The sequence below is a fragment of the Diabrotica undecimpunctata genome, chromosome 5 (genome assembly GCF_040954645.1).
Source record: "Diabrotica undecimpunctata isolate CICGRU chromosome 5, icDiaUnde3, whole genome shotgun sequence".
In the NCBI taxonomy this organism is placed as follows: domain Eukaryota; kingdom Metazoa; phylum Arthropoda; class Insecta; order Coleoptera; family Chrysomelidae; genus Diabrotica; species Diabrotica undecimpunctata.
The window spans coordinates 102819699-102846209 of record NC_092807.1 but is presented as its reverse complement, the minus strand read 5'-3'; the positions used below and the strand labels follow the sequence as shown (position 1 = coordinate 102846209).

Sequence of the window (26511 nt, the reverse complement as noted above, 5' to 3'; positions counted from 1 at the left end):
CGAACCCCTCGATTTATTCTTATTACTATTGAATCGCATAATAGCTAAATTTCAAAATCACATTTCTTTTTCTTTTAATCGTGCTCATCTTCTATTGATATTGGCGACCACATTGACCCATCTTATTCTATTCACAGCAGCTTGACATAGATCAGTTGACGTTATACCAATTTATTTTCTAAGATTTGCTAGCCAGGATACACGTCTGCGTCCAGGGCCTCTCTGCTCTCAATCTTGCCTTGTAGAATCAAGCGTAGAAGTCCGTATTTATTATAATGTGTAATGTGAAGTAGGTCAATTTTCTGTTCTTTACGGTGTTAATAATTTATTTGTCTTTTCTTAGCTTTTGGAGAATAGTTATGTTGTTGCGTGGTGTTTATTATATGAAAGTCTTAACATACGTCGGTAGAATCATATTTTAAATGTCTCTAACAATTTTATGGCATCTTTTGTAAGACTTCAGCTATCTTCTTCGCAGAGAATAGTTAAAAAATTTTATGAGTGATGCAGATAGATACTTAATAATAGAATGTGGAGAACCTTCCTAAGGCCGTTAAAAGAGCTTCAGGCTTTTTCAATACGAGCTTTTATTTCGTAGCTATGATCCTAGGTATCCTTATTATAACAGCCCAGATAGCAAATTTTCTCCACTCTTTTTAACGGTGTATCGTTTATTGTAATTTGGGCGTTTATGTTGCCGTTCTTACTGATGATCATTGTGTCTTCTTAAAATTAAGTTTTATGCCGTATTTTTAACATGCTTCTACAGCATTAGTCATCATCATTTGGAGCCCCTGCGCACTATATGCCAGCAATACCGTAATGTTTGCATAGGTAATATTATTTATAAGTTGGCAATTTACTGCAATACCATTTTCTGATTCGTACAAGGATATAATATGTTAAATAATGCTAGTGGCAATATTCAACTCTGTCGAATAACTTTTCCGACTGTAAATATCTCAAACAGATCATTTTCAAATTGCACTGTTGCTTTTTGTTGAAGATATATTCCGAGTACTGCTCTAAAACCAAATTGAACTTAACTGGGTGTTTTTCTAATTTGGTGTATATGCGCGAGTGAATAATAGTAACGAGTACTCAAACTAATTAACCGGTATTTCCTAGCTTTTTTGTGATTTGAAATGGATTTTGATAATAGCCAGTTTTTTAATAAGTAACCAGTCTCATGTATGTTGTTGAATAGCTTAGTTAGGGCTGTGATTTAGTGTGTCTCTAATATCTCTAAAATTTCACCATAAACTTCAGCAGGTCCTAATGGTTTCCCATTTTCAAATCGCTTAATGGCCACAGTTACTTCTTCGTTTGTTATTTCTGGGCCATAGGGATTGTCTATTTGAGTTTGTCTTCTTTCTGTATCTTTGAATAATTCTTGCATATATTCTGTCCATTTTCATAATTGACCTTCAATATTGTAATCAAAATCTGACCTTTGATATCTACAACTATACCTGTATTTCGTTGTTTTCTGGTATTCCAAACACCTTTAATCTATGAAAATCGTTATGTTTGATGAATTTCATTTCTCATAATATATTCTTATGCAACTTTTTGTATATATTAACATTTCTTCCTTTTAGTTTCCTTCGCTCTTCCATCATATATGAAATATTTTATATGTCATTCATTCTTGCTTTTCTTTTTTTATTTAAGATTTTCTAAGACAATTTAGGGTCTCAACACAGAAATATCGTTGTAGAGAGTTTTAAAAACCGGAAAATTTTCGCTTCTCTCCATGAGTTTTGGTGAGAAGAAGCTCAATATGACATATAGCAATCTTTGTAATATGCGTTAATCATCGTTTGGTTGTAAGCTATATTCTTTGACAAGGAATTGGATAACAGCGTCCAGTAGGGCTAAGGAAACCGACATGGTTTTAAGGAAAATATGCCAGCGAGTTTGAAAATCACACATTGTTATTATCCAGGATAACCTAAAACAAAGTGTTGGTATTTTTTTATTCAAATGGAAGATAAAAAACTTTTTTAATAATTTGAAAAGAAATAATTACCAATGAAGCAAAGTAGTTTTGTTAAATTTTTCTAAATAAACATTCATTATTAATACAATTATATCAATTAAAAAGGTTTATAAATAAATATAAGTTTTATGTATCAGCTAATTGTCATATTTTAGTTTTTCTTTTAAATAAAATTACCTTTTGATTACAGTTTGATGAAGTTAATAATACAGAAAAGTTGAACAGTTTCATTTCGACATATGACAGTTAGTACATAGTTTTTTGTCATGTGGTAGATAACCATAGTTTTAATTCTGTTTTGTTAGAATGTTGAACTTAATGTAATTTTTGTTGATAATTAATTACTATTTAAATGGAAATAAGACACAATTAAAAGTTAAAATACGTTTATTGACGTTTCAATTTCCACTTCGGAAATCGTTCTCAAAATACAAATCGTTTTGTGTTTTGAGAACGATTTCCGAAGTGGAAATTGAAACGTCAATAAATGTATTTTAACCTTTAATTGTGGCTTATTCACATTTAAATAGTAATTAATTTAAAATGCCACAAGAAAATAGCTTCAGAACAATATTTTGTTGATAAATTTAGATATTTCCATTTGTAATAACTGTTTATGTGAAATAAAATTAAAAATGTAATTATGTTTTAAATAGGAGTTTCAAATTGTCTTTTAAATTAACCCCTAAAATTTTTGTCCCCCTCAGGACATCTCTGTAGGTATTTTTTTAAATTCTTTTCTTAGTTAGTTCTAGTCCTCACCAAAAAAAGAAATCCTTATCCGCGACCTTTCTCTCTAACTAAAACACGAGTAGCCGTTCATAAACGTTTAAATTTATTGACACACCCTATCTTTAAGCCCAGTGATTGTTCAGTCTCCTTTTTAACCTCATATAAGCAAATTTGTAATTGTTACCAAGCTTATTTGTAAAAAACGATAAATAGCGAAACCCATAATAAATAAATTACCTTCCAATAATCATTATTTGTGGTACCTGATGCTAAACGTAATAACGGCGTTGTGCCTGACAGACGCCATTTTTACGTTTAGCAAATATTTATGTATATATATATATATACATATATATATATATATATATATATATACATATATATATATATATATATATATATATATATATATATATATATATAGGACCGAAAGTCCCTGAAAACTTCTATAATGTTCATTTTGATAAATTGCAGGGGTGAAAAAAAAAAAAGAGAAAATTTAGTGTGATTTATAATTTCAAATATCTCATTCAAAAAAACTTTCTGTTTATTATAAGGGACTTTCCTAGCTCGGTAATAATGTAATATTTCATTCTGCGTTTAAATTTTTCAAAAATATTTGTTTGTTTTCACAGGATTCGAAAAAAATGAATACATTTAAAAAGCATTGGCCCGAAATTTTGCGCCTACGCTCTTAAAATTTAATTTTAGGTCGTATTTTTACCATGCTTTTACAGCATTATCCCCTGCGCACTATCTGCCAGCAAAACCGTAACGTTTGCATTGTTAATATTGTTTATAAGTTGGCGATTTAATGCAATAAAATTTTCTAATTCGTACAAGGCTGTATGTGCAACTCTGTCGAATTCTTTCTCCGACTGTGAAGATCTCGGACAAATAATTTTCGAATCGCACTGTTGCCTTTCGTTGAAGATATATTTCGAGTCCTGCTCTGAAACCAAATTGAACTTCACTTGGTGTTCTTCTAATTTGGTGTATACGCGCGAATGAATGATAGTAAGGAGTATTTTAAGTACATGGCTTATCAAACTAATTAACATGTATTCCCTAGCGTTGGCTTTTTCGTGAACTGGCACGAATATTGATAGTAGCCAATCTTTTTATAAGTGACCAGTCACATATGTTCTTGAATAGCTTATTAAGAGCTGTAATTTGGTATTTCTCTAATATCTCTAAAATTTTACCATTCACTTCATCAGGTCCTAATTGGTAGGGATTGGTAGGGACTGCTGTATCTTTGAATAATTCTTGCATGTATTCTTTCTATTTTCTTAATTGATCTTCAATTGCAGTCACAATCTGACCTTCGATGTCTACAACTATACCTGTATTACGTTGTTTTGTAGTATTCTACACTTCTTTAATTTTTTGTGTATATTAAAATCGTCATGTTTGCATTGTAGTGTTTCAATTTTCGTACATTTCTCCATCAGCCATCCCTCTTTTTTTTATTTCCCTTGGTATACTCTTATGCACCTTTTTCTTGCTTTTCTTGCTTTGGCTTTGCTTGTTTTTGTTTCAGATTTTCATGCGAAAGTAAAGTAATAGATATCTTCATGATGTACCACTGTTCTTCTATGCCCTTAACTATTTTCGCGAAATTATTATAAAAATTATTTCATTTTCTTATCAATTATTTTGAGTCGTATGTTGACATTTGGAACTATGATTTGACTATGATCCGAGAAGACATCTGCGCTTGTATATGTTTAATTTGAGGTGGTAGAATTTCGAAACGTTTTGTTTATGTTGATAAAATCAATGTGGTTTCTTATGTGACATTTTTTAGTTTTTTGGCACCGATTTCTGGTTGTACCTTATAATTCTTGGGCCAGCCTAAAGTTTTTATTGGTTTATGACAAATTCTAACAACGCTAAATAAAAAAGCAATTTTCATATTATTAACAAATAATTCACACCACAACTAAAGAAATAGTTTTGAAGAACTTACCGGTAATTCGAACGTGTCTGCCTACTAGCCCCGCGGTATCTTGGCTAAACAAAATGAGATGTTCGCAATTGTTGTCCTTATCCTGCAACCGTGCATCGCAAACGGATAGGTCGATGTTGCGAAGCTCACAAAGTTTGGCCAAAGAATCACTGTAACAAAGAAAAACATTACAATAGAAGTCCTAATGAAAGAAGATCTTATTTATGATTTGACAGGTTATGTATATATTATTCTGTAGAAGCGGCTAAAATATCAAACTAATCTATTAAACTAATTATTTTATACATTAAAATCTAATTAGATTTTATTACGGATGTATAATTGATAAAATGTGAATTGTATTCGACAAAAAGTTTTATGATCTCAAATTAATTGTTATAGCGGACCCTTAAAAAACGGCCAGCCGTCAATGTCAACAGCATTTTAGTCAAAATGTCATAGAATTTCCACCCTCAATATAGGTTATAAGCCTTCTCGTAAACTTTCTGATTATCGTTCCTAAGAATGGTTTTATAATGACGGTCTGACTGTTTGATGGCAGATATAAAACAAAGTTTAAGAATTAAATACGGGACCAATTATCACCTTTATTACAATTGTAAAGTGTAAGTAAGACCTACAATTTATTTTAATAGAACAATTACAGATCGTTGCTAAAATTAGATTTGTAACGATTCTCGAAAGTCCAAATTCATCATAAATGTTAAAAGTCATAAATGTCAGTCCATCTAATTAATAACAATATAAAGTCGTCTGATTAATAACGTCCGATATCATAATGAATTTAAAGTGAACATTATATACAAATAAAATAAAGGTCCACCTTTATAATTTATATATGTACGCCACTCAAAAATTTACAGCGCAAGAGTTATTTGTTTAGAATAATTTGATGATTTATATTTCATTAAAAAGGTTTCCTTTGATAAAAGATACAGTTACGTCTTTATTCGAAGAGATCGAACCTTTAATAAAACTTAATAACAACGAGGTAAGTAATGTCATTCAGATCTAATAAAATATGTCTTCACATTAACATTCGTAAATAAAAAATCATTAAAAAGTCAATCCAAACCAATATTAATGTTCTAATGCAGAGTTTCCCAAATTTATCTAAACCGCGACCCCTTTTTTTTAAATATGTTCGTGACCCCCCAATTTCCCCCCACTCATTTATTCAATATTATTTGACAGAAATAGCGTGCCTAATTTACAATTATCTGATGGTTTCTCAAATTTAATTTTACTTTACTGTTTAAGTTTAAATCAAAAACAATAATTATTTTATTTTAATACAAATATTTTAATGATTGCGATCTGTCCCACTAGTAATTAGTAGTAGGTACTTCTGCCAGAATAGCATTTACAATAAAAATAAATAATAAGAAGTCGACTGCACATTGTACATCGCGACATATTAGCTTGTGTCTACACCGCAAAACTCTTCCATGATAATCGCGAAAGCGCTCGCTACTAGATGGCACTCTGGAACGTTCTCGTAGCCTCGTTTTGGCTTTATATAAGCAGCGATGCGCAACGAAAGCTCAGTTCGAATCCAAACAGCCTATGGTGGCAAACGCGGTGTTGAGTAATGAGTAAATATTTTACGACTTACGTATTCCTGTTTACGTATTTACGTCTACGATAAATTGTAAATTATGGATAAGTTTTTAAAAAGAAGCGCAGAACCATCTACGTCTGAAAGTGGCAGTAGCAGCAATAAAAAGAAAAACAGACTCTACATTGATGAATATCTTAAATATGGTTTTACCGTTATTTCCAATAAACCACAATATGTTATTTGTGGACAAGTCTTGTCAAAAGAAAGCATGAAGCCATCCAAGTTACTTCTACATTTAAATAGCAAACATCCAGATAAAAAAGACAAGCCCGTATAATTCTTTGAAAGAAAGCTGAACGTCCTTCACAAACAGCAAGACAGTTTTCCTTTGGCAACCACTATCTGATTTTTCCAGCAGCTGTTGAAATGGTACATATAATGTGTGGGGAAAGAGGGGCTGCAAAATTAAATATAATACCTTTGTCAAATAATACTATCCAAAGAAGAATTAGTGATATGGCAGAAGATATTCAAGCGCAAGTTGTGGAAAATCTTAATCAATGCCCGTACTTCTCTCTTCAAATGGGCGAATCCAGAGATATATCTAACTGTGCCCAATTCATTACGTTTGTAAGATATGATACAAATAATGGCATTCAAGAAGATATTTTATTTTGTTCCATTGGAGCCAATACCACTGGAAAATGTTTACTCGACACTTTTGTGAAACGTACAAGTAAATATGATATTGACTGGGGTAAATGCACAGTAAATGCTATATGCACAGATGACGCTAAAGCTATGACAGGACATAAATCTGGTCTTGTCGTCAAATTACAAGAAATAATGCCTAATGCCAAATGGAGACATTGTTTTTTACATCGAGAAGCTCGTGCGTCCAAAGCTTTACCTCCTGAAATTGACTGTGTTATGAAAACCATCATTAAAGTTGTAAATTCCATTAAAAGAAAAGCTTTGCAGACCCGTATTTTTAGAAAAATTTGCGAAGACATGGGTGCTTTATTTGAAAATCTTCTCTATCACACCGAAGTAAGGTGGCTCTTAAGGGGCAACGTCTTAAAAAGAGTATTTCACTTAAGAGCAGAGCTTTTAATGTATTTGAAAGATGAGAAGTCCCCATACGAAAATCAATTTTCCGATCCTATTTGGCTTCTGAAACTAGATTTCCTTGCTGATATTTTCGAGCAATTAAATATTTTGAACAGTAATTTACAAGGTCGCGACATTAATATAATTACAGCCACAGATAAAATTAAGGCGTTTCTAAGAAAAATCGATTTATGGTCGACCTCACTTGGCAAAAAACAACTCGATTCATTCCAGTGCCTTCAGGAAATTATGGAAAATGTAACCCATTACAGTGCTACAAATTTTAAACAAGTTTTTGCTGACATGCATGTTACTTTGCTCAATTTAAAACAACAGCTCTGTGATTATTTCCCCGAAGAAATTCAAAACAGTTACGACAGTTGCAGATGAATACTAAATCCGTTTTTAGCCGATTCCTTTCAGCATGTTGAAATACCAATAAACATGAAAGAAAAACTTATTGAAATATCAAGTGATGGAATGTTGAAGCTCCAATTTTTTTCCCAGAACTCGGACCAATTTTGGACCGAAAAGATGCAGGAATACCCCCAGTTGGCGAGTGAAGCTGTAAAATGTTTGGTTCCATTTGTAACACCATATTTGTGTGAGTTAAGTTTCTCGTCTATGTGTGTCTCAAATACACAGCCTAGATTTGAAAGATTAGTTTCACAGAAACAGGCGCATAGCTCTCATTAAGATTATAATATTTGACTTTGTTTTACTTTTATTTTTACGGACTTTAATATTTAGTTTTATATTTCATCTGATAATTAATTGTTAATTTCTATTTACGGCGTTGTTAAAATAAAAATACATGATCTAACAAAGTGGTGCTTTTGTCTTATTTTGGAAATGTTCGGCGACCCCCCTAGTACCTCATGGCGACCCCCCAGGGGGTCGCAACCCCCACTTTGGGAAACACTGTTCTAATGTGTATACAGAAAAAATTGTAATCAGCAAATATTTTAAGGAGAGAAAATATTACACAACAGTTCAACAGTTATTTTTAACAGTAATATTTTTTGCTTGTGGAAAAATATAAACATCAGTAGATGACTATATGGATATAAGGAGGGCAATAGCTCTAAAAATTTAAGATATATCAAACAAATGATGAAATGGTTCAAGAGTTTTATCCCATTCTATGATTTCCAGGATGTATAGCTGCAGTTGTTTCGACTTTATTACGAATTAATTCTTATGGAGGTGCAAATGTAGAAACATCGTTCAGAAAATGAATTGTTACATTAAATGCCAAAAAAATCAGTGACTAGTTGACAGATTAGAAATATTGGTGCAAATTGGCTTGATTCTGTACATGATCAAACAACATTTAGTAATAGAGGCATACAATGATTTGAAGCAGTTTTGTTGGGCGTGCATGATTTGGACGCTAAATTTAAAATTCGACGCTGAAAAATAAAATTACCTATTTCTGCATACATGATTTGGACGCTGGGTGTAATTGAAATGTAAATGGAAAGTCAGGTAATAAAATTCTAGAGATTAAGCTTGATAAGGTTTATTTGCCACTTTGAAATAAATACGACATACATTTTACGAAATTGAATCGATCGATACAGTTAATTTGATACTCATGTATCCTATTTCTAACGAACATAATTTGTTTTCTACTCTTTGTATCTTTAAGTCTATTACTTTCACTATTACAAACACTATTAATTTTAATGTAAGTTTCAGTTTGAAAATTTTTTAAAACATCAATAAAATGGAAAATATTTGGATGAGCATGGTAAAAATTATCATTAAAACGCGAGTGGAACGATTCACAAGCATTAGTTGTTAATTGTAAACTCTCACTCATCGCAGCCACATCTCCGACGGAAATGTTGCGTGGTCGCCAATGTAGTTGTCCAATAAGTAGTCGGAAAACTTTTCAATTTTTGAATCCTTTGGTTGAATAGCCATTTAGATATTTCACTGTCTGCCAATTTATATTCCCGAATTAAGCCACAACCACCGATATTACGATACCGTGCACATTTGGAAATTCAAAACGCGCAGCATTGTGGATAGCAATTTCAAAATCGGAGAAAATGATTTTTGGATTGAATTTTAGACCAATTACTTCACATTTGCGTTTCAAAACATTAAATAGTTTTATATAGAGTTGTTCCGATTTGTCGGGAAGTAAACAATAACACAATGGTATTTAATGTCCATTGATAAATACATGTATGGTAAAAAATTGCTTGAAATATTGAGCACAGTAACTAAATGTACCGTCCATATAAATCGTTTCACTGCCGCACAGAAAACACATGTTAGTGTTACACAAGAAGATGATAATGTTAGAACTTAGTTCAACCGCAAATATAAAATTCTCGTCTTTAAGCCCCCTTTCAGACGTGGATACTGTATCCGAGATACTGTATGCGAGATACAGAATTTTCGATGGCGACTGTATCGGATTCACGGGCATGCTCGTCAGTATGAAAATAGTAGCAGTGCAGTGCGGTTATATTTTTGGAGTATGGATTTAGAAGAGTATGTTATGCTGTGGTACATAAGAAAAAGAATCTGAAAAGACGACGTAATTTGTGGGTTCATCCTATTGTAGAATTAAGAGAAACCAAGGGAACGTATAACTATATTCAGAAAACACCGTCTTTCTTTCGTTGCTTATTCACAATTATTCGACAGAAAATCGCGCGTCTATGGAATGTGGTGCAAAAGTATTCGTGTCTGAAAGCGTTCATTTAACGTAATGTTTCTTCTGTATCTGGGATACGCATTCAGTCGCCGGCGACAGAAAGGTGCGAGATACTGAATTCGGTATCTCGCATACTGTATCTCTCGCGCGTCCCGTCTGAAAAGCTCCATTTGAGTCTATGTAATATCTGCGTCTCGGATACGCGTATCTCGGATACAGTATCCTCGTCTGAAAGGGGGCTAAGTGTTTTGATATTCATAATATTTACCGCAGCAATAGTTTCTTCTTTACTTTTGGGCAGTTTCGGTTGAGCCATTCGCCGTTCACTGTATATTTGATTTCGTATTAAATTAACGTCTTTAACAGACATGTTATCCTTAGCCTTCCTTTTGGCACTGCTACGCACAATCTGTCTATTAAGCGTCTTGATATCACACTCGTGATTATGTTCTAGATTACTTCGGATCATTAACTTTTCTGGCCCTTTCGTGAATATCTTCGCTTTACACGACCGTTTTACGCATCTCCAATACGTTTCTCCCGATTTTAGTACTTTATCTTGAGAAAAAGTAAAACTGTTCACTTTGAGCAAAATTTTACCACGATTACTTACTAACGTTGAAATTTCCATGTTCACTTTTCACTATTCTCTGACAAACTAATAACTAAGTAAATTTCAATGACCATCATTAAACCCTAAATCTATCTAATATCTGGTACCTGCGATAATCCTTCCGGCAGCGTCCAAAACAAGGGCACTTTTAAGACCCTCAGGTACTTCAGCATCGAAAACATGCCCGCCCGTTTTGTTAGGTTTCCACTATTATTTATTGTTAATCAGTGTGGTTACATTTTGAAATCATATTTGATGAGATAGCTAGACAAGATATAAGAACAGAAGCAAATAATCTTTATAATAACTGTCGATCATAATCTAGATCAAAACCATTTAATCATAGGCATAAAAAGAAAAAAAAGAAGACAATTTCCCTTAATTTCAAGATGAAATTGAGAAAAAAGGTAATTTACAATGTGTAAGTTTTAAAACTACTTTCACCTTTGTCAAGATAAAAGTTATAGGATATTATGATGCTTAATGCTTATATTTCAGTAATTTGCATTTTTATAACTGTACACATATTAATCATAAATATATTACTTCAGCAATTTCTGCTCAGTGTTCTTAAAATTTGTGTCTAGTTTAAATTTACTTATTTAATATAGATGACATTAATAGACAATAGTTTTTGTACAGTATATTTATTATAAATTTTCTCGATCATATTTTTGTTTAACCCTGCTGTCCTGTTCGGGTTTATTTGACCAAAAACAAATTTATTTCTAATTTTGCAAATTATTACGCGGCGTAACGTTTTGGTGTTTCGTGAATTTATTACTTTATTACCTAATATGACGCCTTTCAACTGCATACGAGATAAAAAATCAACTTCCTGATTTTTTTGATAAAAATTAAATTGTTACCTATAGTACGTTCGGGTCAATATGACCCACGTATTTAAACCGATAAAAATTACCTGTGTACGTATGTTTAGTTGGCAGTAGTTTATATATTTTCTAACAGTTTGTCAGTCAGGTACGTCTATAAATAGAAACAAGTTTCTGCAAGCTAGAACTTGTAAAAAATGTGTAGTGTAGCTGTACACTGTTAGTTAGAAGGGCATGCCACGTAGAAGGAAGTGGGGGTGATAGACAAGTGGTAGACTGGTAGGACACTGATATGCCAAGGACATTGATAATGTCGCATCGAAGAACGCTAACCGAAAATGAGCTTCGCGAGCTCGCGAACGTGTCAGATAGTAGTGAGTGCATATCAGAAACAGAAAGCAATACAAGAAGAAAGTGAGGAAGAAAGTAGTGATAATTCTACTGTTCTATTTTACGTACAACACCCTGTAGAACCTTCTGTAACAGTTCCTTTAAAAGAGGGTAATATCCAGTGGTCTCTCAAGCCTCCTTAGCAACGCGGTCGTTTTTTTACGGCCAATGTTATAAATAATGCTTCAGGAGTTACAGGTACGCATGTGCACGAATTTTTGATATCAAAAATTCATTTGTCGTACCTTTTTCTGGCATAGTTGCAAACCAAAGTATAAATATGACCAACATGGAAGGACAGCGTGTTTTTGGAACCAACTGGAAAGACTTGGATAAAATTGGTTTTCAAGCATACATTGTTCTTTTAGTGTTAGCTGGAGTTTTCAAGTCAAATGGCGAATCAACTAAAAGTTTGTGGAATGAAGAAACGGGTCGTAGTGTATTTCGAGCAACAATGTTCCTGGAAGTTTTTACAAAAATTTGGCAAATAATACGTTTAGAAACAAGACTTCTAGACAGGATATGAGACGTAATGATAAACTTGCTGCAATACGTGAAATTTGATGAAAAGGTTACCGTCGACGAGCAACTAGTTGCCTTTAGAGGCCACTGTTCCTATAAAGAGTACATTCCAAGCAAACCAGCGAAATATGGTATAAAAATTTGAGCTTTATGTGACAGTGAAACTTCATAGGCTCTAAAAATGCAGATATATACAGGTAAAGAAGCAGGTGCCGCGCCGTAACAGAATCGGGGAATGCGTGTGGTGTCCGACTTGTGTAGTGATTTAAATGGCCACAATATTACTTGTGATAACTTTTTTACATCACACAATTTAGGACAATTTCTTATAAAAAGAAAAACTTCAATGCTGGGGATTATAAGAAAAAATAAACCAGTGCTTCCACTACAAATATACCACTGTTGTTAACTATATTCCTAAAAACAATCAAAATGTTATTCTTATGTGTGCTATGCATCATGATAAGGCTATTAGTGACAGAAATGACAAATAGCCCCAAATTATTTTAGATTACAATTCCAGTAAGGCAGCCGTGGATACTTTAGATCAGCTTGTTGGTACATATACATGTAAGAGGAAGACAAATCGCTGGCCTATGATTGTGTTTTATAATATGCTGGATATTTCTGCCTACAACGCGTTCGTTTTATGGACATCAATAAATACCCAGTGGAACACCAACAAACTTACAAAACGGCGAAATTTTTTGGCGGAATTGGGAAAAACACTGCTAAAACCACTTATCCTTTCCAGGAAAAACTTAATAAGACATAAAGACTCACAAAAACTGGTAAAAAGAACACGAACAGAAGAGATTAGAGAAGATGGAGATTCTAGTGAACCGCCTATGGACAATACAACTTCACCTGCTAAACAAGCACGCTGTAAATTTTGCTCTAAAAACGATAACATGAATAATATTTTATGTTGTATATATTACAAACAAATATATTATGTAGGTATTTGTTCTTAGGATTTTCTGAGAAAAAAAATGCCTTTTATTTTTAAAATGCGTTAGGCTTTCACGGCCATCGTCTAACTTGTTAAACTGTTTGTTCGGGCTGTTAGGCCTTTGTCTTCTGAGATTAGTTCTCGACGTTTCGCCAACACTAGGGGTTGGCACCTTCTGGAGATGTTACTGCTTCGCTTGTAATTATTCGCTTACAGTGATATTTTTAGTGAGATCCCCTAACAAAATCTCTTACGCTATTGAACTCTTCCATAATATATCTATCAAAAGTTTTTATAAAGTTTTTAAATTTTTTTTTAATAAAGAAGATATTTAACCCTGTTATTTTCGACATTTTTTAGTAACGGCCCTTTATTCTTACTAATGTGGGAAGCTATTCATGATTTGTTTGGGCAATCGTTATTTTAACGAAAAAAGAAGTCATGACATCTTAACTACTTTTTGTCTATCACCTCTAGTTTTCCGTATACCGTGCAAAACATACCAATTTGGGACCCCCTGTACAGGAAAAATATGATTTTTTTAATTTTTTATTATTGTCAAAGAAAAAAAAAACAAAAAAAAAATGAGCTGTAGGCCTCCAAGGATTTGTCATCACCTATACCTAATCTATCTTTCAAAACCTTCAAAAATCTGTACAAGATTTTCTTAGCTTTTTTCTTTACTGGCCTATATCCTATTATTGTAAAAAAAGTTTGAATATTTAAGGATATACATAGTATCTAAATATATACTCCCCTCTAATTGGTAAACATATTTTTATTGACCGCTATTGAGGATCTCTCTTACAACTCAGTCCTGAACTCTACAGAGTATAATAAGTGAAACCTATTACCGTTTAATCCTTTATATTTTTACAGTTTAAACCTATAGCAATGTTATTTTAATGAATATTTCTACTCCACCTCTATATACCTCTACTATTGTCTCTTATTTCTGAATATGCAGACAATCCGTCCCATTAACCCTTATTGCACATTTCAAAAGCAAACATATAACCCTATATAAGAAAATTAACAATCAACGATGAAATTACGCTGAGAATTATAGGCAGACTGCCGTCATTCGAAAATCTAATGCTGCTTCTACTAGGATCAGCCAGATACATTAATGGCGTGAACTTCATAAAATTGGGTCATTTTAAATTGCTTTCATGAACGAGATGTTTGTCTTGCCAAAGTTCTCAACTTTAATACCAGATTATCCAGTCTAATATAATCTTGCAATTTAAAACAATAAAGAGCGGCATGACAATGAATGAGATGATTAAAATTAACGATAAAAGATGTATTGTTTTAAAAATCCAAAATTAAATTATTATGATTATGTACAATAATTTTAATTATGTCGTGTCACGGAAATATATCTAAGACTTTTTAAAAACTACCCTATCATTTTGATTTTCTTTATCTCTGAGCTATCGGGTCATACCGATACCAATCCACTTCAGAAATCGACCAAGTAGGTTCAGCAATTTTGTTTGGGATACGAAAGAAATTTTGTTTGTGGATTACTTACAAACTGGTAAAACAGAAAATTCTGAATATTATTGTAACCCCTTATCAACAGAAGTAAAAATTAGTTAAAAAAAAGACCTGGTTTGCAGAAGAAAAAACAATCCTTTTTTAACAGGAAAACAAACAATGTTTGTCGGCGAAACTTCTTCTTCACTGGCTTTACAACTCTTCTTGAGTCTTCGCCGCATCCACTATCATCCTCCATCCTCTACGATCTTGCGCTTCTATTTTCCATTGTTGTACCCCAATTCTGGATAAATCGGCTTCAACATCATCCTTCCATCTTTTTCTCGGTCGGCCTACTGATCTTCTACCATCTGGTCTTTCAAAAAATACTGTCTTTAACACTCTGTCCTCCTCCGATCATACCACGTGACCTGCCCATCTTATTCGGTTTGCCTTGATATGTCTAACTATGTTTTCAGTTCCATATAGAGTCACCAATTCAGCATTGCGGCGTCTTCTCCAATCCCCTGTGAATTAATCTCTTTGAGTGCCAAATATTATTCTGAGAACCTTTTTTTCAAATACTAGAAGCTTATTGATTTCCCGCTGGTTGAGAGTCCATGTGTCACTTTATATGTAATAATTGGCCAAATAATCGACTTGTACAGTGTTAATTTAGATTTTCTCTATAGCAGCTTCGATCTCTATTTGATCTCGATAATGCTCTATTTCCGGCAGCTACCCTTACTGAGACCTCTTTTTCTATGTGGTTTCCGCTGTGATTATTACCCCCAGGTATTTAAACTCCTTTACTACTTCGAAGTTGTGATCATTAATACTGATATTCTGCCTAACTCTTGGTCTTGGATTTTTGGTTATCACCATGTATTTCGTCTTTTCTTTATTTATTCGGAGACCTAGATAATGTCATATCAACATTTTGAAAATGGCTAAAATCTCCACGAATTAAAGTTTGAATTATTTGAGCATCCACCGTATTCACCAGATTTGGCCCCTAGCGATTTTCATATGTTAAAATACCTAAAAAAATTGATGCGTGGATGCGTATTTTGCAGGCCTTAAGATTCTCGCTTCGGGGATAGAACTCATAAATTGTAATATCGTTGGAACAAGTGTATTGATGTTCAGGAAAACTATATTGAATAAGAAGTGTATTTTAAACCATAAAATTGTGCTTTTCTTATCAAATCGTAATACTTATTGAACGGTCTATTAACTATAATTAACATACTAAATGAAAAAAGGGATCGTTTATCTAAAGTAATATGTCGATAAAATTATTCTCTTCGGGTAACAAATATTATCAACATTGACTGAAGTAAAGTAACTTATTCAAATGCAATAATTTTAATGTACTCCTTTTATTATTCATGTCTACTTCAGCTGAGTTGAATGACAGCACTTGACCATACAGAGACTGATAAAGCGAAGAGAAACAGGCAAAACAACACAAAAGTCATGATACTCTCTCCATCGCTCATCGATATTGGAAATCCTTCCGTGAAAAATTGGATAATAATGTGCTGCTCGCTCTGTGCCTCACCAACTGTTCTTTGTATATTGCAAGACGGCCGACGAACTATAGTCCAGGAAATAAATGTATTAAAAGGATAATTTTTATAAGTACAGAGCCATCAAATAAAACATAAATAGAATATTTTGTACAATAAAAATGACGTAGTTTGAGATATAACTTCCACTTCTTCAAAATTATTGAGAGACTTATAAAAGTCCGACTTATGTTCTTTTTATCTAATAAATGTACCAGTGATGCTGTGTTTTCAGTGCTACAGGAAGTTTACCGAGAACTTAACAATAATCTTGACTCTACCACTGTTTTTGTGACTATGCCAAAACTTTTGATTGTGTAAATCACAAAATTTTAATAAAAAAAACTAATTTTTTACGGAATTTGAGGTATTTCTTTAAATTGGTTCCAATTTTACTTGGAGAATAGGAAACAACTGGTTAAAGCAAATAATACTGATGCTAGTCATAAAAGAATTATATGTGGAGTACCAAGAGGTTTAGTACTGGGTTCTCTTCTGTTCCTTTTCTTTATAAATGACATCACTAATTTAAAAATAGATGGAAAAATTTTGCTTTTTGCTGATGATACCAGTATTACTTGGAGCAATTTTAATATTGCAACTATTCATGCAACTGTAACTTCTGATCTACTTACAATAAAAACCTGATCCGATTCTAATTTACTCTCTTTTAATGCGGATAAGGCAGGAACATTATCCTTTAAAGGAGCTATTCGACTTTGACCCTTGCTTTTTAATAACAGCCAGATCAGTATCGTTGATTCTGTAAAATTTCTTGGTATTTTTTAGACAGCAACCTTAAATGCAGCAATCTTCGTATTAAGTAAAAAACTAACCTCAGTCTGATACGCAATAAGATCTATTTCGAAGGAAATCAATTTAACATCTTCCTAAATATTTATATATATATATATGTATATATATATATATGTATATATATATATATATATATATATATATATATATATATAATGGAATTATAATTTCATTATCAAATATTGCAGCTCCCTACCGAGCCCATTGGCTGGAACATTAGTCATAGACACTTCTGTCACCTTTATATTAAAAGCTGTAAGATTTTATTTGTGGTTAGCAATGTTCAAAATTGTGATATGGTGACATAAAATGTCGTTTCTTTAATTTCAGAAACTCAGTTGTGTTTATAACCTTATAAAACAACATTTTTAATCATCAGGTGGTAAAACTATAGAATGATTTTCCTTTACAACTTAAATCAGCAACATATTTCCAGAAGTTCCGCAAAATGAAAAAAGCCTATGTATCTGAAAGACAATATTATTCAGTAGAAGAGCTTCGTAGTGAGTAACTCAGAAATTACAGTACTGGTATGTACAAGTAACTATAATCGGTTCACAGTTTGTCGATAGCTCACTACAAGTTTAACTCTAATTAGAGAACTGAAATAGAGAGAGGATAGGTAATACGATATAATAGTAAAAACCAACCTGAAACTGACGGTTTAAGATGTTTTCGACTAACTCACCTTGTATCTGAAGGAATACAATACAGCAGTCAACCTTATAATCCGATTACGAAGGTATTTTGGTTACAGATGACAGACCAGTGTCATAGAGTATATGATTGAAACATTTATTTGAACTAAATAAATATATTTTTTAAATTGTACTTATGTAAATTGTATTTTTTGTTTTAATAAAACTTCTTTATTTTATTCAAAAACAAAAAGTTTCTTGCCATTTGTAAAAGATACATTTATTTAATTAAGTTTTGAATGTATCCATTATTTTCGAATCCGGAGAAAACTAATAAATATTTTTGAAAAATTTAAACGCAGAATGAAATATTACATTATTACTGAGGGCAGAAAGGGCCTGAAAACTTCTACAATGTTTATTTTAATATTTTATGTAACAGGGGTGAAAATTAAGGAGAAAATATAGTATAATTTTTAATTGAAAATATTACATGCAAAAGAAACATTTTATTTATTCTAATAAATATTTCATTCTGCCTTTAAATTTTTCAAAAATGCTTTTAAGTTTTCTCAGGATTTGAAAAAAAAAGGATACATTTAAAACACATTGAACATTTTGACAGGCGACATTTTGCGCCTTTCCCCTTTAATACCGTACGATTACAACTACTATTACTTACCTTATATTATAACTACAATTAGAAAACTATTCAAATTCAAAATAAAACTTCGGAATCTGAGTCGTCTTGAGGGTTAATAATTAGCGGTTGTGTCTCTACGGTCGCATCAATTATGTTATCAAGATCCCACAATTTTTGTTCTTCTTCTATTACATGTCTTACTGCATCTTTACAGTTTTGTTCTGTAATATGTTGTAAAGACTCGTATAACAATTCACGTACAGCTTGTGTTTTATATGACGTATTTTTTCTAGCCACATAACTTTTCATTTGTGTCCAAATGAGTTCAACTGGATTTATTTCGCAGTGGTAGGGTGGAAGTCTAAGGACTGTGATGTTTCGCCCTTCCGCCATTTTGTCAACTACGTATTTCTTGAACTTAGATTTGTGTTGCCGGGCAATTTTTAAAAGTTCTGCTTTTACCATTCCATCTTCGTAAGGCAGATACTTATTCCGCAGTCAGTCAAGAATATCCTGTTTCTTCCACGCAGTCGTTGGAAGTATTTCTACTAGTCGTGAATGATAAGATGCATTATCTAATACTATAATTGAATTTGGTGGTATGTGTTCAATCATCTGCTCAAAATACTCTTCGAAAACATCAGCTGTCATCTCCTCGTGATAGTCTTTTGTGCTTTTGGATTGAAATTCCAACAAATCATGCTTAACAAATCCTTTTTCACTGCCAATATGAGAAATTATTAATCTACTGCCTTTACCAGAAGGTGGGGAGATACCAGTAGACCAACCTTTCATAAAGGCTTGCCTGGAGCTTAATATATTTTTATCTGACCAATTTTTTTAGAGTATGACCTGAGTTTACTTACGTTTCATCCTGGTAGAAGATTGGTCTTCCTTCAGCCCGGAATTTTCGTATAGATCTTAGATAATTTCTTCTCCAACATATTATCTCCTCCCGGTCAATCAAAAGTGATTTTCGGTCTGATTTCTTCCACCGGAAATTTAATTCTTTTAAAACTTGCCACAATTTAGTTCGTCCGATATGAGGCAAATCCGGGTCGTCTCTAACTTCTTGTAAAATTTTGTTTAGGTTTGGTATTTCTTAAAAAAAAAATCCATGAATTTTCCTTCGAATACCATTTTTGGCAAATTCATCAATTTCAATAGGCTTTTTCCCTCTCTTTAAATGTTCGTTTATGTTTGGGTTAGCTATACCGTGTTTTTTTCTTTCTGATAGGAACCTATATATAGTTGACCCCCCTACACCAGTCATGTTGGCACAACTTTCGACTATGTTACAAACAGTGTTTGTGGGATTCTGAGAAACCAGAGCATCGTGAACATTCAGGACAATAGTCTTCTCTCTTGGTGAATAGACAGACTTACTGACTGTACGCAACAGTACCGGTGTAAAACTTGATGATGTTGATGATGAAGCCATCACAAACAATTCAACAAAACGAGCACGAGCGAAAGTTACGTATAATGCTCGTAGGTATATGTGTAACCGTTTCAAAAGATTTAAAAGCCAATCATTATAAATTTCTTAGTAAACTTATTAAGGCATGTCTTCGTAGAACTTTAATGTACTCAATTTTGAACTATTAGTAACTCTTTCCCTTTCTCTGCGTATTTCTAAATGTGTCTATAATGATGCGCTGCGTTATTACCTTATGTTATTCGTGGATTAAGTCATAGATGAAAGACTCTATGCTTCCGAACAAACGATGACACATTTGTATTTTGTATTTTATGGCGTTAATGATACGATTGTATTATTATTCTTATGTTATTCGTGGATTAAGTCATAGATGAAAGACTCTACGCTTCCGAACAAACGATAACATTATTTTTTTTGTGTTTTATTGTGTTAGGTCTCCTGACGACTACGCAGTAAATTATCTGTTTTGTATCTTGGTGACAACACTAGTATGTTTTGCTTTATATTACCTATTAAATTTCAAATGGTAATATCTTAATTATATTATTGCAATTGAATGCGAGCATTTGGTCTCAAATAATGATTTGTAGAAATGTTTTGTTTTATTCCGCTTTGTTCATGATATTGGTTATAGGTGAAATACCCTATGCATTTTGAGAGTGAGAATGCAATTTTTTTGTTTACATTTTTATAGTTGAGTCATAAATATTCTATGCGTTCTGTTTCGCTTTGTTCTGAAATCTTTGAGTTGTTCCCACGTGAGTTGTGAAAGAAGGATTCTGTGAGTCCAGATTGTAGCTACATTTGTCCATTCCGTTTGTCTTACCTCTCCGTATATCTATTTCCACTTTTGAAAAGGTTAGTATGGTGTGCCACCATGCCTAGTCCGATTCCACGCTGATACCCAGTTGAAATCGTGGGGAGGGCTGTGTAACCGTTTCAAAAGATTTAAAAGAAAATCCATTATAAATTTCGATTATTTTTTTTTAAATAAAACTTCTAACCCCATCTATCTGTCAAGTACCTACCTGTAGCCGACTCAAGGATTCTTCTGTAATTCCCAAATATATCCGGTAGATGAGCCTATTCATCAACTTGTCACTCACGCCCAATTTTCAGAGAGCGCAAGAATAGCGTCTCGCTCTTTTCTGTTAAGAACTTCCAACCGTTAAGACGTGTTTCCAAAGTGGGTCTCATTTAGAGGTGAGCTTAGAAATTCCTTTTCTTGTCCATATTTCAGATAGATATTTATTTTTTTAGACCCTTATTGGAGAGGCTATAATGCTGATATATTTCTAATACATGTCGCAAGATAGTATTGGTATGGAGTTATTCCAGATCATGGCCCAGTAGCGGTATCTTTTTATGGAATCCCTAACCCCTCTTATCTAGGATGGTGGTGGATTGATATCGGATGTAGCCAAATCAATGGTTTATTTGGTGACTGATTAAATAAGAAAAGAAACAGAGCAGATTAAGGTTGTACCAATTTTTATTATACCTACTTTCAAGAAAACGTAAATTATTATGAACTCAAAAAATGAAAATATAGTGAAGTGTTCTAATTTTATTTAAAGGTTTATTTTCTCTATGATTTATAGTTAATAAATAACTATACTATTTTCAATGTAAACAAATTTCGAAATTTGGGGTTAATATACATATATATTCATTTACTTTATAACTAATTCTTAATTTAATACGATACAAAGCTTTTTTGTTTATGGTAATGTAAACATGAAATGGTATTTTGGTATCCTTTTGGGATGACATAACTTTTAATGTTTTCTTTTTGTTCATTACTAAGAAATAATACATAATAGTTTTTTTGTAAACCTTCGATAAATCTTATTTTTTTTTGGTCGTCCCCGTCGAGGATATACCAGGGGTGGCGTCCAATAATAAATTATAATTTCATATTATCTAATTGTGCTTGGATTTAAGATACGATATAGTTTCTATATGTTTAAGAAAACCCCGCCCAATTCTCTTCGACAGTGAGCGATTCTGGCCTTGCATATATCATTGTAGCACGGCAGTGTTACATATGGAATAAAAAATCACTCACGCACTACATATAATTCGCAAAAGAAATATTCGAGACGCTAATTACTGCCGTAGACGTGGAAACACTGACGGGCCGTAAATTACATGCGATCAAAAACGTACTAAACAAAAAAATTGTTTTCGTTCGTAATAACTTCACCCTTTCAAGTTAAGTTTCGAATATAAACTGAACAGATGAGGCACGTGACCAAAGCCGGCATCTTTATACCCATTATGTTATTAAAAATCTGGGGAATTCCATCCTAATTATCTTGCAACGAATAATACCTTCGGATATGAATTCCAGGTTTTCTACTAAAGTAATTAAACGCGAAGATTAGTATTGAAATATCCAAAGAGATATGGTATTCTTATTTACAAAATTGTTAATGGTTAAATTATTTTTAGTAATATAATATAATAACCAACATTAGCCGTGAAAGTTTTAATTGTTTTTTGCTAAATATATTAGTATTAAAACATTATTAATGTTGATAAACATTTTGGAAAGGAAAATAAATGTAAAAAGCATTAATTTTAATGAATAAACGCCTCAGGAACGCCTATGATGATACAAATTTTACGACCGTTTTATGACTTTGAGGCACTCGAGCATTTCGTGCTCTCAACAATTTGTGAACGGATTATAAAATATTATTATCACTATTTAAGTATCATATGCATCAACTTGAATACGTTACGTTGAACTACGTGTCCCAATATCTGGGACACGTAATGAGGGGATAGCGATATGAACTGCTAAGGCTGATAATACAGGAAAATATGAAGAAGGAGTATAGGAAGAAGGAGAGTGTCATGGTTGAAAAATTTAAGGGGCTGGTTTAAATACAGTTCTATAGAACTCTTCAGAGCAGCAGTAGATAGAGTAAAGATAGTGATGATGATATCCAACCTCCGATCGGGAGACGGCACTTAAAGAAGAAGATGCATCAACTTCAACTTATTGGTCCGTAATGTTTTATTATGCAATTTGCAATTTATTTAAATTTGAAATGGATTTTTTATTTTATTATCTTTTATTTTGTGATATTTACGATTCATCTACTTTTTGTAAACTGTAATTATAATTGTTATTGTTATTTTCTGACTTTTTAATTCTTATAGTTTTTCTATCTCTTGTCTCAAATCGCTTGATCTGTCTTCAACTGAATCCAATTCTTCTATTTTTTTGTTGTGGTGAATTTTCGACAGCTATCGTTATTTTCCCCTTAGGTTGGACACAATATTATATAGGTAAACTAATTTATAATTTTGTATAATTTTCTAAATAAAATTATTACTGCGGAGAAGAAGTTAACTTTAAAATGGGTTTGTCAGTACTTATGGCACTCGATCTATTAAATACTTTAGCTAGTTGCAATCTGGGATGAGTTTAAGATTGGTAAGTACAAAGAATGATGAATTGGAGAATGGGTAAGATGGTGAAGTTCACATACATAGAGATCCGAAAGATACTTGCTAATAGGCCGAAAGACTTGCAAATGATCTCTATGGAGGACAAAGGTAGAGTCCGTGGATGTCTAGAATGATATAATACACAGTCTCAGATTTCTACTAGAAGGATATGAATAAGTGATGTTTAACAAGTTATCTCTTGGGACATAAATTCGATATAACTCACTTATTAATAAGTAGAAATAATAACTATATGTGGTAAGAGGAGATGATCTTATCTACCATATCAGATAAAAGAGTTTTCGGAATGCAAGATATATCAAATAAGAACAGGAATATTACTACGGACTCCAAATTGGTCGCTCAACTACAAACTAATTGTTTGATCCAACTAGCCTTGTCACATAATCCACTTACGACAACAATATCGTCACAGGCACATTCCTCGATGTTCAAAAGGCTTTCAATTAAGTTTGAAATGTGTAACGATTCGAAAAATTCTGTAGGTCTTAGTTTGAGTATTTTAAAATCCTTTAACTTGAATTAATTTTATTTTAATGCTTTTGTCCGACCCTACATAAAGTTGAGATTTTCTGCGACTTACAATTATATATATTTTTTTTATACTCTTAATAATAATTATTTCAAAATCATTTTAAATGATTCCGATTTCTTAATTTTTGTTTAGTTTGTTTTAAGTTTTACTCTTTAAGATGCTAGCTTCTAAAGAATTTAATTAAATTAACTTATTACCCATCCACAAGGAAACTAAATTCCTGTAATTTTAAATTTTATTCCTATTAAATTTCTGTAAATTTTAAATAAATTTTTTTTTAACTCATTACATTATATTTCAATTTACAAAAGTAGGTCAGAAAGTATTAAATAAATAAAATTCCATTCAAGGTAGTTGTTTGTTTTCAAATGGTTGAGAGTAGATCCAAAGTATATTCAGAATTTGTTATATACATAGAATGTTTTAAAATTTATATAGTCATAATTTTGGTAATGTTAAAATTGTTATAAGTATAAATAAATATTTAATTTTTATTAAACATATGATAACATCTATTATTTTGACATCATATATGTATGTATATATATATATATATATATATATATATATATATATATATATATATATATATATATGTATATATATATATATATATATATATATGTATATACATATATATATATATATATATATATATATATATATATATATATATATATATATATATGTATATATATATATATACATAGGTGCAAAAAAATCGATCCATTCCTTATTTCTTATTTATTTGAAGTTGTATAATTTTAGAGACATTAAATTACGTATGAAAATTTAGGTGTACCCTCGTATACGAGAAATAAGATAATATTTTTAATATTGCTTTTATATTTCTTAAAACAAATTGGTATTTCAGGTTTTTGTCAAAAAGGGTCTGAAGCAAGTAGATATTTATTGAATGTTGTTTTTAATTCAACAACCATACTAGTGTAGGGATTTTATTTTCAAAACGTGTTATATTTTTATTTAATTATCCTTCCTAAATGTCTCTAACTCCGACAGATGCTGCAAGGGCGGTGACTTTAGTTCAAGATGGTCGTAGCCAATATTATGCAGCTGAAATGTTGGGTGTTAGTCGATCCTCGATTCAAAGAGCAGTTCGGCGTTTTAGCGACACCGGTAACTTCACAAGAAGACCAGGATCAGGTCGTAGAAGGGTAACATCCGAAATAGATGATCGATTTCTGGTCTCATCATGTTTGAGAAATCGACATCTAACTTTAGTTGAACTGGCAAATCGTCTGAGCGAAATGAGAAATGTGGATGTAAGCAGATGGACAGATCGTCGACGACTTGTAGAAGGTAATTTATTATCCAGAAGGCCAGCCCTATCTCCAATACTATCCATAGAACATCAGAGAGCGATATTTTCAATGTAATATTGCGGAAAGAATAAGTTATCGGGGGGGCTCCGTTATGGTTTGGGCTGGTATCAGTTCAGAAGCCCATACTGATTTAGTTATTGTAGATAGCGGTTCTATGACTGCTGCAAGATACATAACAAGTATTTTAGATCAGCATGTGGTACCTTTTGCTCCTTTCATTGGACCTAATTTTATTTTTATGGACGACAACGCGCGTCCTCGCCGTGCTATAATGGTCAACCAATATATAGAGGAGGTGGGAATTGTCCGTATGAACTGGCCAGCTTGCAGTTCCGATCTCAATCTCATAAAACATCTATGGGATATAATGGAAAGACGTCTTCGAGCACGAGTACCCCGTCCAAACAACTTGGCTGAACTTACAGCGGCTCTTCAAGAAATATGGGACCAATTGGATCAATTTGATCTGTTATAAGGGCCTGAGGGGGAAACATTAGATATTGATTTATTATCAATGTTTTTCTTAATTTCAGAAAGTTTTGAATATTCTTGTATTTTTGAGTTTTGGTTTATGTCTCTATAAATAAATGATTTTTTTGGATAATCTGTAAAAATTATTTTAATTTAACATATACTTTTACATATATACCTGATTTAAAACTAATATCTTCAAACGTTTTCTTGTTTCAGCAAATAATACCCAGGGATCGATTTTTTTGCACCTGAGTGTATATATATATATATATATATATATATATATATATATATATATATATATATATATATATATATATATATATATATTATACCATTTGTTTTTGTGTTCTGTTCATTTATTATTGTTGGTTTAGCTTAATTGGCTACTATCTTTAATTCTTTTCTTTGCTTTCTTCCCAATTTTACTGTAGTTTTTGTAACAAAGGACATATTCAAAGAACCACACTCCCATCTCTCCGATTCTGAGGACACAACAATTCAACACTGGACTTATTCGTCACAAAGGACGTCATCATAGAAGATGTTAGAGCCAACTTCGAATGCAGTTCGGATCACAAACCAGTCACTGGAAGGATGACATCAAGAGTCGATCTACCCACCATAGAACCAGCAGAAATATGGCGATGGAAAGACGCAAATTGGCCCAACTACAGAAGACAACTCAACCAAATCGAGATGAAGAAGGAATTTCATTCAATAG

At 32.3% G+C, this 26511-nt stretch overlaps 1 protein-coding gene across 3 annotated transcripts in view; it reads right to left on the bottom strand.

The window, feature by feature from the left end:
• LOC140441591 (uncharacterized) overlaps nt 1–26511 on the bottom strand; it is an 803694-nt gene that overhangs the window by 240446 nt on the left and 536737 nt on the right. For all 3 annotated transcript variants that reach the window (XM_072532421.1, XM_072532420.1, XM_072532422.1), the window contains one exon: nt 4707–4855. In XM_072532421.1, coding sequence (XP_072388522.1) covers nt 4707–4855 — 149 coding nt within the window. The remainder of the gene's footprint in view (nt 1–4706; nt 4856–26511) is intronic.